General features: G+C 45.3%; 1 protein-coding gene across 4 annotated transcripts in view; it reads left to right on the top strand.

The window, feature by feature from the left end:
* The window catches only part of LOC140738724 (protein FAM107B-like), a 71,926-nt gene that overhangs the window by 53,659 nt on the left and 967 nt on the right, over positions 1–17,300 (top strand). For all 4 annotated transcript variants that reach the window (XM_073066429.1, XM_073066428.1, XM_073066431.1 and 1 more), the window contains 3 exons: positions 7,190–7,373; positions 14,773–14,923; positions 16,278–17,300. The exon at positions 16,278–17,300 is cut by the window's right edge and continues 967 nt beyond it. In XM_073066429.1, the coding sequence (XP_072922530.1) occupies positions 7,243–7,373; positions 14,773–14,923; positions 16,278–16,397 (402 nt within the window). In that variant the 5' untranslated portion in view covers positions 7,190–7,242 and the 3' untranslated portion in view covers positions 16,398–17,300. The remainder of the gene's footprint in view (positions 1–7,189; positions 7,374–14,772; positions 14,924–16,277) is intronic.

The following is a 17,300-nucleotide window of genomic DNA, read 5'->3' as shown; positions in this document are numbered from 1 at the left end:
AATTAGATTCCTATTCCCACGTGTCCTGGGGTATAGTAATATCATATACTCAGCAACAACAAGAAAAACATGGACATGCTGCCAATCGCTGCCTCCGTGTAGAAATCCTCAGCCCAGTTTTCAGCTTCTTCTACAGTCAAGGCCTTCCTCATACTCTGATCTGTATCCCACATACCTTCTGTGCAAAAGCCAAAGTCAAAGGGAGTTATTATCCAAGTACCTATACGTCACCATATACGACCCCATCTTGCGGGCATTTACAGGAAAGTAAAGAAATACAACAGAATTTATGAAAAACACTACGTAAACAAAGACGGGCAAACAAGCAATGTGGCGAACCTTTGGATTCCTCCACCTGAGAGCACTGAGGAGACTTGGTCACTGAAGTATATTTGATTTTTTTTAGATTTTCTTTTGGATATTTGGAGTATAGAGTCAGTGTAGGAGGGTGGCACTGGTGTATGTTATCAGACATGATCTCTTCGGAGAAGGACTCTGGGACTAAATCGCCTATTCCTGATTTACATTCAGAAATCTGGGTCAAAACAAGGCAGGCCTGATCAATTAAAACACAATTAAATTGCTTATGCCTGTTTAATTATTCACCATTAATCTTTTCCAGTTAATGCAGTGCCCTTTGAAATTTGGTAATGATCTTTTCATTTCTTGCTTCCTCTTGGGTTTTTTTTTGCTGCTGTTGTGAAAAAAAATCACCTCAGGGTGGGAGAAGTTGTGGGATTGGGAGGTGGTTTACAAGTTTACAGGCTCAGCCAGATTAGATTGGAGGCGGGAAGCAGTCCTAGGAAAAGTCAGTTTGCCGGAAAGGTGGGACGTGATGTTCCTCTTCCCGATCGGAGAAACCAGACTGGTTCTCAGTTGCTTCAGATAACAACTGGGTGTTTAACACAGGAAAGTATGATAAGCCCTGATATCTGAGCATTGATGGCCCCCATGTGAATAGAAGACGCTTCACAGAGCAGCTCTTTTTCCCACTTTTTCACTTCCTTTGCAAATAATATTTTTCTTCTTATTCTACATTAATCATCTCCCTCCCTAGAGAGTTCAATTGTACACTGCAACCCAAAACCAGAAACACCCATTCGCAGTTATACTCAGTCATCGCTTTATTTGATCCAGGAGTGGAACTTGCTGTGGTCTTCTGCTGTCATCCATCCATCCATTTCAAGGTTTGGTGTGTTGTGTGTTCCAAGATGCTATCTGCATGCCACTGCTCTGACGTGTGGTTATTTGAGTTACTGTCACCTTCCTGTCAGCTTGAACCAGTCTGGCTGTTCTCCTCTAACCTCTCTCATTTACAAGGTGTTTTCACTCACTGAACTGCCACTCGCTGTATGCTACACACACAAAATGCTGGAGTAACTCAGCAGGCTGGGCAGCATTTTGTGTGTGTTGCTTGGATTTCCAGCATCTGCAGATTTTCTCTTGTTTGTTCACTGTATGCTTTCTTCGTTTTTCATATCATTCTCTATAATCTCTACAGCAGAGGTTCCCAACCTGGGGTCCATGGTCCCCTTGCTTTAATGGCATCAGTTCAAGGCATAAAATAAGGTTGGGCACCCCCTGCTCTAGAGACTGTTGTGTGTGAAAATCCCAGGAGTTCAGCAGATACTCAAACCACCCTGACTGGCACCAACTACAATTCCACAGTCGAAGTCACTAAGATCATGTTTCTTCCCCATTCTGCTCTTTGGTCTGAAGAACGGAACCTCTTTACCACGTTTGCATGCTTTTATGCATTGAGTTGCACCCACAAGATTGCCTGATTAGGTATTTGCATTCACGAGCAGGTGAACAGGTGTTGAATAAGGTGCCCACTGAGTGTACGTGGGAGGTAGCGATGCTTTGGATAGTTCAAGCACATTTTTAAATGTTTGTGTTCAATTTCTAATCCTGGTTTCCACATCTCTGCTAATTCCACATCCTCTCTCATTCCTGGCTTTAATTGCCTTTCCCTTCTTGAATGCGTCTTCAATTTAGGCTCCAGAAATCCCTCCCCAGATCTCTCATCTCTCTCTGATCCTCCTTACAATGGGCTTGGAAGCTTCTTCTCCGTTGTCTCTTAGAATTGGAATTGATTAGTTACTGTCACTTGTATCAAGACACAGTGATAAGCTTGTCTTGCATACAGATCAGATCATTACACATTGCATTGAGGTAGAACAAGGTAAAACAGTAACAGAATGCAAAATAAAGTGTAACAGTTAACAGGATGGTTGTTAGGTTCAGAATCCATCTTACTGTACTTTAAGTTAGGAGGGTGGTCTTAAACTACAGGGCGGTATTAGCGTGTTGGTGAAATGGGCTGAGAAATGGCAGATACTATTTAATCTGGATTAATGTGAGGTGATACATATTGGGAGCATTAGTAAGCCCGGGACATATGATTGGAGTTGGAATTGGTTTTATATTGTCATATGTATTGAGATACAGTGAAAAGCTTGTCTTGTTTACTGTTCATACAGATCAGATCATTACACAATGCATTGAGGTAGAACTCTTTATCTCTTGTATACAAATATAGGTTATGTAATATACTGTAGTTTATGCACATGCAATGTGACAAAGAGGATTTCCTGCTTTATCCTAGTTTCATTGTTCTCTGGCAAACTTGCGTCCTGATACAAGCTGGTATAGGAATTGGTTTATTTTTGTCACGTGTGCTGAGCTTGCCTTGCATAGTGTTTGTACAGACCAGATCATTACACTGTACATTGAGGTAGAACAAGGGAAAATGGTTGCAGAATAAAGTGTAACAGTTACTGAAAGAGTGCAGTGCATATAAACAATAAGGTGTAAGATCATAACGATATAGATTGTGAGGGCAAGAGTCGATCTTATTCAATATTGTTGATATGCAGAAAATGACGCAACGCTCTCTGGCCGCATGGTTCGTGTAACACTATCAGTGTAACTCTTAGCCAGGTATGTGAATGTAAGAAGAAATGGGCGGTGTATGAAGGAAGGGTTAGATTGATCATGTAGTCGATACTCTGGGCTGAAGGGCCTGTATTGTACTATAATGTGCTGTGTTTGTTTACTTATTGATTGACGTATTGAGATACAGCACGGAATAAGCCCTTTCGGCACTTCGAGAGCGCACCCCCCCCCCCCCCCAGCAATCCCCAGATTTAAACCTCACCAATTGACCAATAAAATGACCAATTAACCTACCAACCAGACTGGTACATCTTCGGACTGGGGGAGGAAACCAGAGCGCCTGGAGGAAACTCGCGCGGTTAGGGGAAGAACGTACAAACTCCTTACAGGCAGCAGCAGGAATTGAACCCGGGTCACCTGTACTAACCACTATACTACTGTGCCGTCCCATTATGTCCTAATATGATCTATTATGGTAGTTTCATATATTGCTGCCACAAAACAACAAATTTCACCATGCATGTCAAGTGATAACAAATCTGGTTGCCATGTTATCGTAGCGGTTAGCGCAATGCTATTGCAACTCAGGGCTTTCTAGAGCTCCGAGTTCAATTCCAGCACCATTCTGTAAGGAGCCTCTGTACGTCTTTCCCGTGGAATATGTAGATTTCCCCCAGGTGCTTCGGTTTCCTCCCACAGTCCAAAGATGTATCGGGTAGGTTAATTGGTCATTGCAAATTGTCCTGTTAGGTTAGGGGCAATTGGGTGTATTGGGGGTTGCTGGGTGGCTTAGCTGAGAAAGCTGAAAGGGCCTACTTTATGCAATATTGCAGAATAACATTAAAATAAGATTAAAAAAATAATTGGGATTCTGGGAAAAAATTGTAGAAAAAGTCTTGAAAAGTTTCAAACTACACTCTTCAAAGTACCAGCAGAACTGGACCACAAAGTCTTTGTCTGTTTTTAATATTAGCTAAATGCGTTCAACATGTACATGTGGCTTTGGTTAGGGAGGATGGGGGGAAGCGGGGAATGCTATGTGGCAACCAGACTTCTGAATTTTACTTTGTGTATTGGCAGCTTCAGCCTGTCTGCATTCATAAACCTTCGTAAGCACTCAGCCAGTCAGTAACTGACCTGACTGTGATCACCTCCTGTGGGTGTTTCCACGCCCAGCAGTCACAGGGTCCGTTTACAACTCCAGCTTCCAGCAGGGCTGTGTGGCAGCATAGCGGTTAGCGCAATGCTGTACGGTGCCATCAATCTCCAACTGGGGATTGATTCCCGTCGCAGTGTGTAAGGAGTTTGTATGTTCTTCCCGTGACTGCATGGGCCCTGCCCCCCCCCCCCACATTCCAAAGACGTACAGGTTAGATTTAGGGTTTCTGACTGCCCCCTTTCTTACCAGTCCTGCAGAAGGGTCTTGGCGTGAAACATCAATTCTTTATTCATTTCCATAGGTGCTGCCCGACCTACTGAATTCCTCCAGTATTTAGAGTCACAGAAAAGTACTGCTTAGAAAAGGCCCTTCGGTATAACTGATCCATGCCAAACCATTTAAACTGCCTACTCCCATCGACCTGCGCCATACCCCTCCATACCCCTCCCATCCATGTACCTGTCCTTGAATGTTGAAATCGAGCTCACATGCATCACTTGTGCTGGCAGCTCATCCCACGCTCTCATAAACCTCTGATTAATGAAGTTTCCCCTCATGTTCCCTTAAACTTCTCACCTTTTACTCTTCAGCCATGACCTCTTGGGTAGTCCCACCCAACCTCAGTGCAAAAAGCCTGCTTGCGTTTACTCTATCTATACTCCTCATAGCTTTGACAACCTCTATCAAATCTCCTCTCAATCCTGTGCATTCCAAGGAGCCAAGTCCTAACCTATTCAGTCTTTCCTTATAACTCAGGTCCTCCAGACCCGGCAATGAGCTTGTAAATTTTCTCTATGCCCTTTCAACCTTATTTTGTGTGTGTTGCTCAGGGTTTCCCGCATCCTGAGAATTTTGTGTGTTAACAACAAACCCTCCCACCCCCACACAGACCTCCAAATCCAGGACAGATTTCCGGGCTTCCAGGCTTCGGCCAGTGGGCTACGGCATCTGGACCTCTAATTGACCTTTGTACGTCAGGGTTAGGAAGTTGTGCAAGGACCATCTTTTGGGTGGTGAGGCTTTCAGGTGGATGTTTTGCACACCTGCCTCTCTCCACAGCACCCACTAGTGGTGGGAAGTGATGGGTTCACGACTGTAGTTCCCTTTTTACTGCTTTACCAGTCACTTTTCCAGTCAAGTTTGCATCTTTTCCATCAAAATCCACCATGAAAGTGGGTGTGCACATCTACACTCACATCATTCTACAGACGTACGGTAGGGAGCATCCTAACAAGATGCATCACCGTTTGGTACAGAAACTGCACTGTGGCAGACAGGAAGACTCCACAACAAGTAGTCAACACTGCCCTGCTCATGGACTATTTGTCCCATTCCCATCAGGGAGGAGGCTATGTAGCATCCACGCCTCGACTATCAGACTCAGGAACAGTTACTTACCCCAAGCAGTAAGGTCGATCAACATCTCCACCCACTAACCCATGCCACCAGCCACCACTCCACCACAACTTTTTAATTTCCTGTCAGTCACCTTATGTAGAGACACTCCTGTGCCTAATATCACTTTATGGACATACAATCAATCTATGTATATGGATTTATATTTATTGTGTTTTTTTTAAAATTATTATAATATTCTTTATCTTATTGTGTTTTTGTGCTGCATCCATACAATGTAACAATTATTTTGTTCTCCTTTACACTTGTGTACTGGGAATGGCATTAAATAATCTTGAATTGAATTGCAAGACAATGCAAATCCGAAAAAAAAACACTTCACTGTGACTGAAGCCCACACCAGTCATCTCCCCGTTAGCAACAAGTCCATCTGGAGATCACGGGAGCAGGCCCTTCTGCCCACAATGCCTGTACTGCCCACAATGCCAGATTAAACTAATGCTCTCTGCCCATAGATGATCTGTTCTGTATCCCTCCATCCTGTATCTGTCTAAGCATGTCCACTGCATCTGCCTCCACCACCAACTGTGGAAGTGTGTTCCAGGCACCAACCACTCTGTGTGAATAGTGAAAAAATAGACTTGCCCCGAGCATCTCCTTTAAATTTGCCCCCTCTCATCTTAAAGCCGTGCCATCTGGCATAGCTTTGGAGGCAATTCTACTCTGGTAGAAGAACAGCTCTCATTAGGAGTGAGTCACAATTTAAAATAGCAAGTGAGAGAGCAACATCATTGCAGGGTGGAAGCCATTTGAAAAGAACAAGTTTCATCGGGAGCAAGTTTTGTTTGAGCCAATAAAAAGAGGGGAGGTGTAAGAGGAGCGACAGTTGTTGGAGTGGGGCAGTATTCAAGTCGGAGGTTTTGGCTCAACAGCCTTGGGTGAAAACAGCTCGGGCTGTCCTCCATGGGAAGGAAGTTCTGGCTGTCTACCCTATCTATGCCTCTCATAAGTCTATAAGCTCCTATGGAATATTGTCATACGGCCGATCAGAGATCATATGGAATACCTTGGGGATTAGTTTCCTGACATGCTAGATTTGATCAAATTCACTGCTTGACAGCCACATTAATGCTGAATGACAGCGTTTAATAGAAGTTGAAAAGCCGGAGGAAATAAAGCTCTGTTAAAGTTATGAGCAGCGTAGGACAGAACGTTTCTAGTGGAGTGAAATAAGTGATAAGTTCTTTGCATTCGAAGCATTAGAGAGGAGATTCACATGAACGATCTCGACAGTGAAAGGGTTAATGTATGAGGAGCGTTTGATGGCTCTGAATCTATAACTTGCTGGAGTTTTGAAGATCTCCTTGAAACCTACCTTTGAACTTTGAACAATGAAAGGCCGAGATAGAGTGGATGTGGGGATGTTTCCTGTAGTGAGAGAGTCTAGGCTCAGAGGGCACAGCCTCAGAATAGAAGGGCATCCCCTTAGAGCAGACATGAGGAATATCTTTAGCCAAAACATGGTGAGTCTGTGGAATTCGTTGTCACAGGTGGCTGTGGGGGCCAAGTCATTGGGTATATTTAAAGCAGAGGTTGATAGGTTCTTGATTAGTCGGGGCATAAAAGGTTGCATGGAGAAGGCAGGAGAATGGGGTTGAGAAGGATAATAAATCAGCCATGATGGAATCGTGTTTCAGACTTGATGGGCCAAATGGCCTAATTTTGCTCCTGTGCCTTATGGTCTTATGGGATCTGTTTTCTGGTTTTGTTCATCAGAGAGTGGAAACCCGGCATTGGGACACCGTGTGTCAGACGTTGGAAGAGGGACCATGGCCGAGCCAGATTATATAGACGATGAAGAATGTGCGGAACTCATCAAGCCCAGAAAGCTGATCAATCCCGTCAAGTCATCGAAAAATCATCAGGAGCTTCACAGAGAGTTAATCATCAACCAGAAACGGTGAGTCAACCACTTCTTTTTGTCTAAATTATGCTCAAAGCTGTAAGTCCACCTCCATATCTCCTCTTCCTTAGAAGGCTGAGAAAATCTACCATGTCCCCATCAATCCTCACCAATTTTTACAGATTCACCACAGAAAGCATCCTATCAGATACTTCACGGCTTGGTACGGCAACTGCTCTACACCTGACCACGAGAAACTGTGGGGCGCTGTGGACACAACTGAGCACATGACAGGAACCTGTGCCCCTCTATAGACTCTGTCTACACTCCTCACTGCCTCACTAAAATAGTCGGCATAATCAAAGACTCCACCCACCCCAGGGTTTCTCTCTTCTCCCATCTTCCATCAGGCAGAAGATTCAAAAGGCCGAAAGCATGTACCATCAGGTTCAAGGACAGCTTCTATCCTATAAGTCTACTGAATGGACTTAAAAGGTGAACTCGTGATCTTCTAATCGACCTCTCTGTGGTTATTGCATTATAGTTATTTGCTTAACCCTCTGCAGATGCTGAGTTCCTCTGAGATGTATCATTGAATTTGTTTTGCGGCAGCAGTAACGTGCAAAGACAAGTAATTGCTATAAATTACGGAAATAAATAGTGCAAAAGGGAAAACAAATGGACAGGAGCGAGGCAGCATCCATGGTCTGTTCAGAAATCTGCTTGTGGAGTGGAAGAAACTGTTCCTAAGTCATTGAGAGTAGGTCTTCAGGCTCCTCTACCTCCTCCCTGATGGTAGTAATGAGATAAAAGGGCAGGTCCCAGATGGTGAGAGTCCTTAGTGATAGATTGTTGTTTCAGATTCCAACATCTGCAGCCTCCCAAAGTCTAAAGTGTATTTATTGTCTAAAGTATATTTGTTATTAAAGTACGTATATGCAGGCATTTACAGGAAAAAATGAAGAAATACGATAGAAATGATTTAAAAAGTTACACTTAAATCAATGTGCAAAAGAAGACAGATCTTGCAAATAAAATAAATAAATAATACTGGGAACATGAGTTGTGGAGTCCTTGAAAGTGTTTCTGTAGGTTGTTGAATTAGTTCAGTGTTGAGGTGAGTGAAGTTATCCACACTGGTTCAGGAGCCTGATGGTTGTAGGGTAATAACTGTTCCTGAACCTGGAGGTGTGGGACCAAAGGCTGCTGCGAGAAGAGAGCATGGTCTGGATGGTAGGGATCCTTGATTTCAGGTGGTGCTTTCTTGTGGCAGTGCTCAGTGATGAGGTGGGTTATGCCTGTGATGGACTGGACTGTGACTATCACTTTCTGTAGATCCCTCCAGTGCCCTTGTGGCTTCATTCCCAGACCATAGGGTGGAGAGTCAGCTGACCTGCTCCCCTGCACCCCCCTCTGCTGGGAATGGTTCCTGGTTATGAGCAAGTACTGACTTGTTACCAAGGCTCCTCCGGGTCTCTCTCTTTTCCACAGGGAACTGGGGATTGTTGGCAGCTTTGCTGCCTGCCCTACTGCTGCGGAGATCTGGGATCCCCCACAGGTCAACGCCTCGCGAGACGCCACAGACGTGACGTTATCCCTGAGGTGTCTGAGTTCCTCGCTCCTGGTTCCAGGCAACTGGTCTCCGAACACCATCTGTTCGAAGGAGATCGAAACTCAAAAACAGCAAATGCTGGAAATCAAAAATAAAAACAAAATGCAGAAAGCCGCGTTAATGAAACTTTAAGCATTGATTTAAGATTTAAATTAGATTAGCTTTATTTGTCATGTACATCGAAGCATACGGTGAGATGCATCATTCGCATCAACGACCAGCACAGTCTGAGGATGTGCTGGGGGCAGCCCACAAGTGTCGCCACACTTTCACTGCCAACATAGTATGCCCACAGCTCACCAATCCTAACCCATACATCTTGGACTGTGGCAGGAAACCCATGGGGTTATGGAGAGAACTTACGGACAGCAACGGCAATTGAACCCAGGTTGCTGGTGCTGTAAAGCATTACCCCAAATGATATGCTAACGTGCTTCCCTGTACTTCAATGTTCAAAGTAAATTCTATTACACAACCCCGAGATTCTTTCCCCTGCTGGCATACTAGGCAAATCTATCGAATAGTAACTGTAAACAGGTTCAGTGAAAGATCAAATAATGCATAGAAGACAACAAACTGTGCAAATGCAAATATGGATAAATAGCAATAAATAATGAGAGCATGAAATAACAAGAAAAAGAGTCCATGGGGATGAATAAAGTATCTATCTATCTATCTATCTATGAAGTGAGATCATTTATTGTGGGAACATCTCAATAGATGAGTGTAGTTATCCCCTTTTCTTCAAGAGCCTGATGGTTGAGGGGTGGTAACTGTTCTTGAACCTGGTGGTGTGATTTCTGAGGCTCCTGCACCTTCAACCTGGTAGCAGCAGTGAAAAAAGAACAAGGCTTGGGTGGTGATAGATGCTGCTTTCCTACAACAGCGTTTCATGGAGATGTGCTCAATGGTTGGAAAGGCTTTACTCAGGATGTACTGGGCTGAATCCACTACCTTTTGTAGGATTTTCCATTCAATGGCATTGGTGTTCCCATTCCAGGCCGTAATGTAGCCTGTCAATACACTCTCCGCTACACGCCTATAAAAGTTTGTAAAAGTTATTGATGGCGTGCCAGATGTCCGCAGACTCCCGAGGAAGTAAAGGCATTATCATGCTTTCTTTGCAATCACACTTATATGATAGGTTTAGGACATGTCTTCTGAGATAGTGATACCCAGGAACTTCAAGTTACTTACCCTCTCCACCTCTGCCCCTCCGATGAGGACTAGCTCATGGACCTCTGGTTTCCCTCTCCTAAAGTGAACAATCAGTTTCTTGGTCTTGTTGGCATTGAGTGAGAGGTTGTTGTTATAACACCACGCAGCCAAATTTTTACCCTCCCTCCTGTATGCTGATTTGTCATCACTGTTGATATGGCCCACAAAAGTGGTGTCATCAACAAACTTGAATATGGTGTTAGAGCTGTACTTAGCCACACAGTCATGGGTATAAAGTGAGTAGAGCAGGAGGCTGTAATAAGCACACAGCCCTGTGGTGCACCTGTGCTGATGGAGATTGTAGAGGAGATGTTTTTGCCAATCTGAACTGACTGGGGTGTGCAAGTGAGCAAATCCAGGATCCAATTGCACATGGGGGTATTGAGGCTCAGGTCCCGGAGTTTACTGATTAGTTTTAGGAATGATGGTATTTGATATTTGTGGACACAGCCATTTCCCACTGTGTGGGGTCTAGAATAGGGGACGTCACTGGAGGTGCATGGGATTCATGGAATGCCAGTCAAGAATTCGGCACTGATGATCAAAGTGGGTGGTCAGATGGAGATACATCTCTACCAAAGGAGGAGTAGAGCACTCCTTCCCTCCACTAGCCTGTAGGTCACCCTTGGGCAAGGTGTAGCAGCTGCTTAGCCCCCTGATCAGTGTCACATGAAGTCATGGGAGCAGGTGGTGGATGGTCGTATGAGCAGCTGGTACATATCACAAGTCCTGGTTATGCAACCACTGACTCCAGGCAGACAATCTCTGAAGAGTATTGATAATGGCTGGGGTCATCCATCTTGTAAAGAATCTGCTCAGATGAAGGCAATGGCAAACCACTTCTGTGGAAAAATTTGCCAAGAACAGTCATGGTCATGGAAAGACCATGATCACCCATGTCATACGACGCAGCACATAATGATGAGGATCAAATCTGAAATAAAGCCAGAAAACAAACATCTCTGATTTTATGAAAAGAAAAGGGCCCTATTGTAGGACTTTGTCACAAAATTCTGACAGTCAACTGGCTTTGGAACACTAGTTGGGCCACATCTAGAGTCTTGCATTCAGTTTTGGTCACCCCATTACAGGAGGGATGTGGAGGTTTTGGAGAGAGTATAGAACAGGTTTGTCAGGATGCTGCCTGGATTAGAGGGCATGTGTGCTATGAGGCAATGCTGGACAAACTTGGGTGTTTTCTCCGGAGAGGTGAAAGCTGATAAATTATAGGTCAGGCAGAATCTAAGGATAGGAAACAGTTAATATTTCAGGTCAAAGACCTGTGTTGGAACTAGGATAGAGAATAAATCTTGGAATTGGTTCATTATTGTCACATGTACTGAGATACAGTGGAAAAACCTGTCTTGAATGCAGTTCATGCATATCGGGTCATTACATAGTACATTGAGGTGGAATAAGATAAAACAATAACAATGCAGAATAAAGTGTAAAAACCACCAAAATAAAGTGCAGTACAGGTAAATGATAAAGTGCAAGATCATAATGAGGTAGATTGTGAGGCCAAGGGTCCATCATGTCATACACGTCTGTTAACAGCAGATAGAAGCTCTCCTTGAGCCCGGTGGTACGTGCTTTCTGGCTTTTGTATCTGCTGCTGGATGGAAGAGGGGAGAAGAGGGAATGTCAGGGGTGGCTGAGGTCTTTGATTGTGCTGACTGAGGGTCAATGGAGTGGAGGCTGGTTCCTGTGATATGCGGAGTTGTGTCCACAACTCTACAGTTTCTTGCAGCCACATGCAGAGCAGTTGCCATACCAAGCCATTCTGCATCTGGACAGAATGCTTTCTTTGGTCATCATCATCATCATTATGTTCCATGTCACATGATGTAGGCAGTCATGGTCCCATGAGCATGATGGTTCTTGGCATATTTTTCTACAGAAGTGGTTTGCCATTGGCTTCTTCTGGGCTGTGTCTTTACCAGACAGGTGATCCTAGCCGTTCTTAAGAGATTGTCTACCTGCCAGTAGTGGTTGCATAACCAGGACGTAATATGCATACGACCATCCCCCACCTGCTCCCATGGCTTCACATGACCATGATCGGGGGCTAAGCACGTGCTACACCTTGCCCAAGGGTGACCTGCAGACTAATGGAGGGAAGGAGCACCTTACACCTCCTTTGGTAAAGAATTATCCCCAACTTGGCCTCCGTGCTTTGATAAAAATTGGTAATGATTGACGGAAGCATGGCAGTTTTTTTTAGCTATCTGAGGAAGTAGAGGTTTGAACTTTCTTGGTCGTGACATCGACATGGTTGGACCAGGGCAGGTTATCAATGATATTCACACCTGGGATCTTGAAGCTCTCAACTCTCTCATCCTCAACCCCTTTGATGCAAACAGGAGCAGGTGCACCAACCTCTTCCTGAAGTCAATGACCAGCTCTTTTGTTGACAATGAGGGGAAGGTTTTGTCATCTCATCATGTCACTATGTTCTCTGTCTCCTTCCTCTGCTCCAATTCATTGTTATTTGAGACCCAGCCCCCTGCAGTGGGATCGTCTACAAGCTTACGGATGGAGTTCGGGCAGAATTTCACCCATATGTTTGGGGCACCACAGTAGTGTAGCGGTTAGCGTGATGCTATCGCAGCTCGGTGCATCAGAGTTCACATCTGGCACCCTCTGTAAGCAAGTTCATGCGTTCCTTCCCGTGTGCGCGTGGGTTTCCTCCAGCTGCTCTGGTTTCCTCTCACAGTCCAAAGGCGTGTCGGTTGATCAGTTAAATGGCCATTGTCAATTTTCCCGTGATTGGGTTTGGGTTAAATCAGAAGATTTATGACGGAGATGAGGAGAAACTGGTTTTCAAAGAGAGTGGTGAATCTGCAGAATTCTCTGCCCAGGGAAGCAGTTGAGGCTTCTTCACTAAATACATTTAAGATACAGTTAGATAGGTTTTTACATAGTAGGGGAATTAAGGGTTATGGGGAGAAAGCAGGTAGATGGAGCTGAGTTTACAGACAGATCAGCCATGATCATATTGAATGGCAGGGCAGGCTCGATGGGCTGAATGGCCTACTCCTGTTCCTAGTTCTTATGTAGTTGCTGGGCGGTGTGGCTCATAAAGCTGGAAGAGCCTGTTGAAATGTTGTATCTCTAAATAAATGAATGGAATCTGGCCGTGCAGTGGTGAGTGTACAGGGAGTGAAGTAGGGGGGCTGTGGACTCAGTCGTGTGGGGCACCTGTGTTGAGAGATTAATCATGGCAGAGGTGTTGCTCCTTATCCTTATAGATTGTGCTTATTGTTTCCATTTGGTTTCTGTTTACTTGATTGAATCTTGTTTCTTTTTATTACTGGTGTTACTTTGGTTGGAAAGTTCTGAGTTCCTGGTTTTGCCTTGCAACAGGTTAATATGCTTTCAGTTTAAATGGCTCAGCTTCTTCAGTGCAAGTGACTCAGGAAGTAGAAACTCGAGCTCCAGGGACTGCGGAAAGGGAGAGAGCCTGTGTAGTGGGACGCATTCCCGATTCTTCCGACCCGTTGCTCGTTCCCAGATCACGGAGCAAATCAGTAGCACTGCGTCACAATCACAGTCAGCTTGGCAAGAGTCAGACCATAGAGTGGGTCTGTTTATTGCATCAGTCTGTTTGCTGAAGTGTGCACAGTCCCTGTGGCTAATATGTAACTGGAAATAATCTATTTCTAGCAGATTACTTCAAGAAGTAATTATAGAACAGTGCAGTACAGGCCCTTTGGCCCACAATGTTGTGCTGACTTGTTAAACCTGCTCCAAGGTCAGTCTAACCCTTCCCTTCCCCATAGCCCTGGATTTTTCTATCATCCATGTGTCTATCTAAAAGTCCCTAATGTATCTGCCTCTGCCACCCAACCCTAGCAGCACATTCCACGTCCTGGAGAGCGTTTCATTTCTGTAAGCACCTTCTGTGACCCGAGTGAGTCCTAATTGGTGATTCATTATCTTTTCAGTATGTAGTCACTGTGGTGATCCACATGCTAGCCCAGTTATACACAGCAAGGTCCCACAAATAACCACCCTGATGTTCCGTGTTGGTGCAAATGACCTGAGGTTTTAACGTTGGTGAGAAGACACCTGGGTAACCATGTTGCTTTCCATTTGGTGCCCTAGATTTCTTGGCATCTACCTCAAAGAGCAGGCAGGGCATCAGTAGAGTTCCTCATCCAACAGTGGAGCACTCCCTCAGTAGAGAGATGGTGGGGATATTTGTATTACGTCTTCCAATTGCATTGTTTATACGGGTAAGGTGTGTATAAAACACATCGATGATTGATTCTCCTTTGTCAATTTGCCCCACTGTCTGTAAAGCGTTTGTACAGACTCTCTGTGACCATGTGGGTTTCCTCCGGGTGCACCGGTTTCCACCCACCATCCAAAGACGTAGGGGTTAGTAGGTTAATTGGTCACTGTAAATTGTTCAGTGATTGGGTAGGGTTAAATCAGGGGTTGCTGGGTAGCCCGGCTTGAAGGGCCAGTTAGATAAATATTAAAGAGTTCCCTTGCTGGGAGATGTTCTGGGTCATCCATAGTGGCGGTGGGAGCAGGTGCACGTGTGTTTGTCTGTCCTCGCGGCTAATCTCCGTTCTTGGCAAGCCTTGCCCTCACCACGTGGACCATTTGCACTTTCAGAGGCATCGCTCCTCAGAACAAGCCCGAGCTCCAGAGAGTGATGGAACAACGCAAGAGGGACCAAGTGGTGAAGCAGAGGAAGGAGGAGGAGGCTCTGAAGAAATCCGATCTGGAGCAGGAGTTGATAAAACGACAGCAGAGGCTGGACCAGGTGCGCACAACTGAGGGAAAACTGGGCCTCATCACCTGCAAAAAAAAGTCCTTAGAGTAACAGAGAAAAGAAAATGGAGGAGGATTATGTATGGTTGACCCTAGAGTTCATTAATGGAGAGTCAAAACACTGTGTGCATTCACCTGGCATTCAGGGGAGAATGCCGATCTGTCTAGGCCTCTTATCATCTTATACACCTCTATTGAGTCTCATCCTTTTTCGCTCCAAAGAGAAAAGCCCTAGCTTTAAGTACACACAATGACTTGGCCTCCACAGCCATCTGTGACAGTGAATTCCACAGATTCACCAGCTTCTGAGAAATTCCTCCTCATCCCTGTTCTAAAGGAACATGTTCCTATTCTGAGGCTGCGCCTCCTGGTTCTAGACTCACCCACTATTGGAAACATCCTCTGTACATACGCTCTATCTAGGTTTTTCAATAAGATCTCCCCTCATTCTTCTAAACCCTAGCAAGTACAGACCCAGAGCCATCAAACACTCCTCATGCATTAACCCTTTCATTCCCAGGATCATTCTTATGAGCTGTCTCTGAACTCTCTCCAACACTAGCACATCTTTATTTGATTATGGGGCCCAGAACAGCTCAAAAATTTCCAAATGTGGTCAGATCAGTGCCTTATAAAGCCTCAGCATCACATCCTGGCTTTTACAGTATACTCTGGTCCTCCGAATGAATCCTAACATTGCTTTTACCCTCCCGACGACTGACTCAACCTGCTAGTTAACCTTTAGGGATTCACACATAAGGACTCACAACCCACTTTGCACCTCCGATTTCTGAATTTTCTCCGTTTTGAAAATAGTCTACACCTTTGTTCCTTCTACCAGAGTGCATCACCATACACTCCCCTGCACTGTATTCCATCTGCCACTTCTTTGCCCATTCTCCCAACCTGTCCAAGTCCTTCTGCAGCCTCCTTGCTTCCTCTACACTACTTAACACTCCACCTAGCTTTGTACAATCTGCAAACCTTTCTACAAAACCGTCAATTCCATCATCCAAATCATTGACATATAACGTGATAGGAAGCGTAGCCAACACTGACCCCTGCAGAACACCACTAGTCCTTACAACCCCAGCATTACATCCTTGCTTTTCTATTCCAGTCCTCTTCAAATGAATGCTAACATCACATTGGACTGCTTGGCCTTGTGTGTGTGTTTGCGTGCGTGTACGTATGTGTGCTGATACGTTTCATCTGCGGTGCCAACCTTGCCTGGGATGTTGTGGGGGTGGTAGTTGTTCCCGTTATCGGGGATAAGCCAGGGAGTTCTGGAGAGTTGCAATGGTTTGTGAAACTGACGTCCGTTGTCTTTGTCTGCCACCTTTCAGATTGAACAGGAACGACTGGACGCCAAAGAGAGGCGCGAAAATGCACCGGAGTTTGTCAAGATGAAAGACAACCTGCGGCGGACGCGGCAGGAGGAGAGCGCGGACGTGCAGGTGTCCTAGAGGAGGGCGCGGCCGCGGGATTCCCGGAGCGGTTCCCCGGGGGACCGTCTCCATGGCGGCGGCTTGACAACGGACCCAGGCAGCTCGAGCTTCCCAGCACGTGCTTCCCCCTACCTCACTGCCCTCTTCCCCTCACCCTCCCCCAGCACGCCTCCCACTGTGACTCATCATCAACCTCCCCTCCTCCCCAGCTGCAGCGCGGGAGCGCGTGCGGTTGTTTGGGAATATAGGGGTGGAAAGACCAGGAGAACTGGAGGAATTCAACTTTGGGAAAAACGCGAGCTAACGACAAAATAAAGGGAACCACCCCAGAAGACAGAGACTGAAAATTTGTCTGGATGCCGTCTAGACCGTCCATGGGCAGGAAATTTGACTTTGTAGATTATGGACTTGTCATAAAATGTTAGTGTATTCACACCTGATCACTGGGGAAGAGATCAGATACCAAAGTTGAATTTCAGCCCTTGTCAGACTCTTGTTTACTGTGGGACATTACGGCAGGAAGCCATCTTTCAGAATGTGTTTAGAAATGGCCATAGGCAGGCAACAAGTATCCTATTTGGCCACGGTTCTCGGTAACCACTCCACTTTTGTTAAAAGTCTTATGTTCAGGATACTCTCAGTACAAACCAAGTGGACGTGCTTGTATCACGTCAGCGATAGAAGTTAACCAGGATTTTGTCAAACGGTGTTACTCACTCATTATTATCAGCGATAGCCTTTTCTAAGCTTCAGTTATCAGGGGTTCCCAACCTGGGGTCCACAGACCCCCTCGGTTAATGGTAAGGCTCCATGGCATAAAAGAAAGTTTGGGAAGCCCTGAGTTACAGGATTTCAGGGGCAATTTGTCCACGGTTATGTAAACTGTACCAGCATTTCGCTGCCTATTACCTTATCTCTGAG

The sequence above is a fragment of the Hemitrygon akajei genome, chromosome 14 (assembly GCF_048418815.1).
Source record: "Hemitrygon akajei chromosome 14, sHemAka1.3, whole genome shotgun sequence".
Classification (NCBI taxonomy): Eukaryota; Metazoa; Chordata; class Chondrichthyes; order Myliobatiformes; family Dasyatidae; genus Hemitrygon; species Hemitrygon akajei.
The sequence above is the reverse complement of the archived record's forward strand: the minus strand, read 5'-3'. Positions and strand labels throughout refer to the sequence as shown.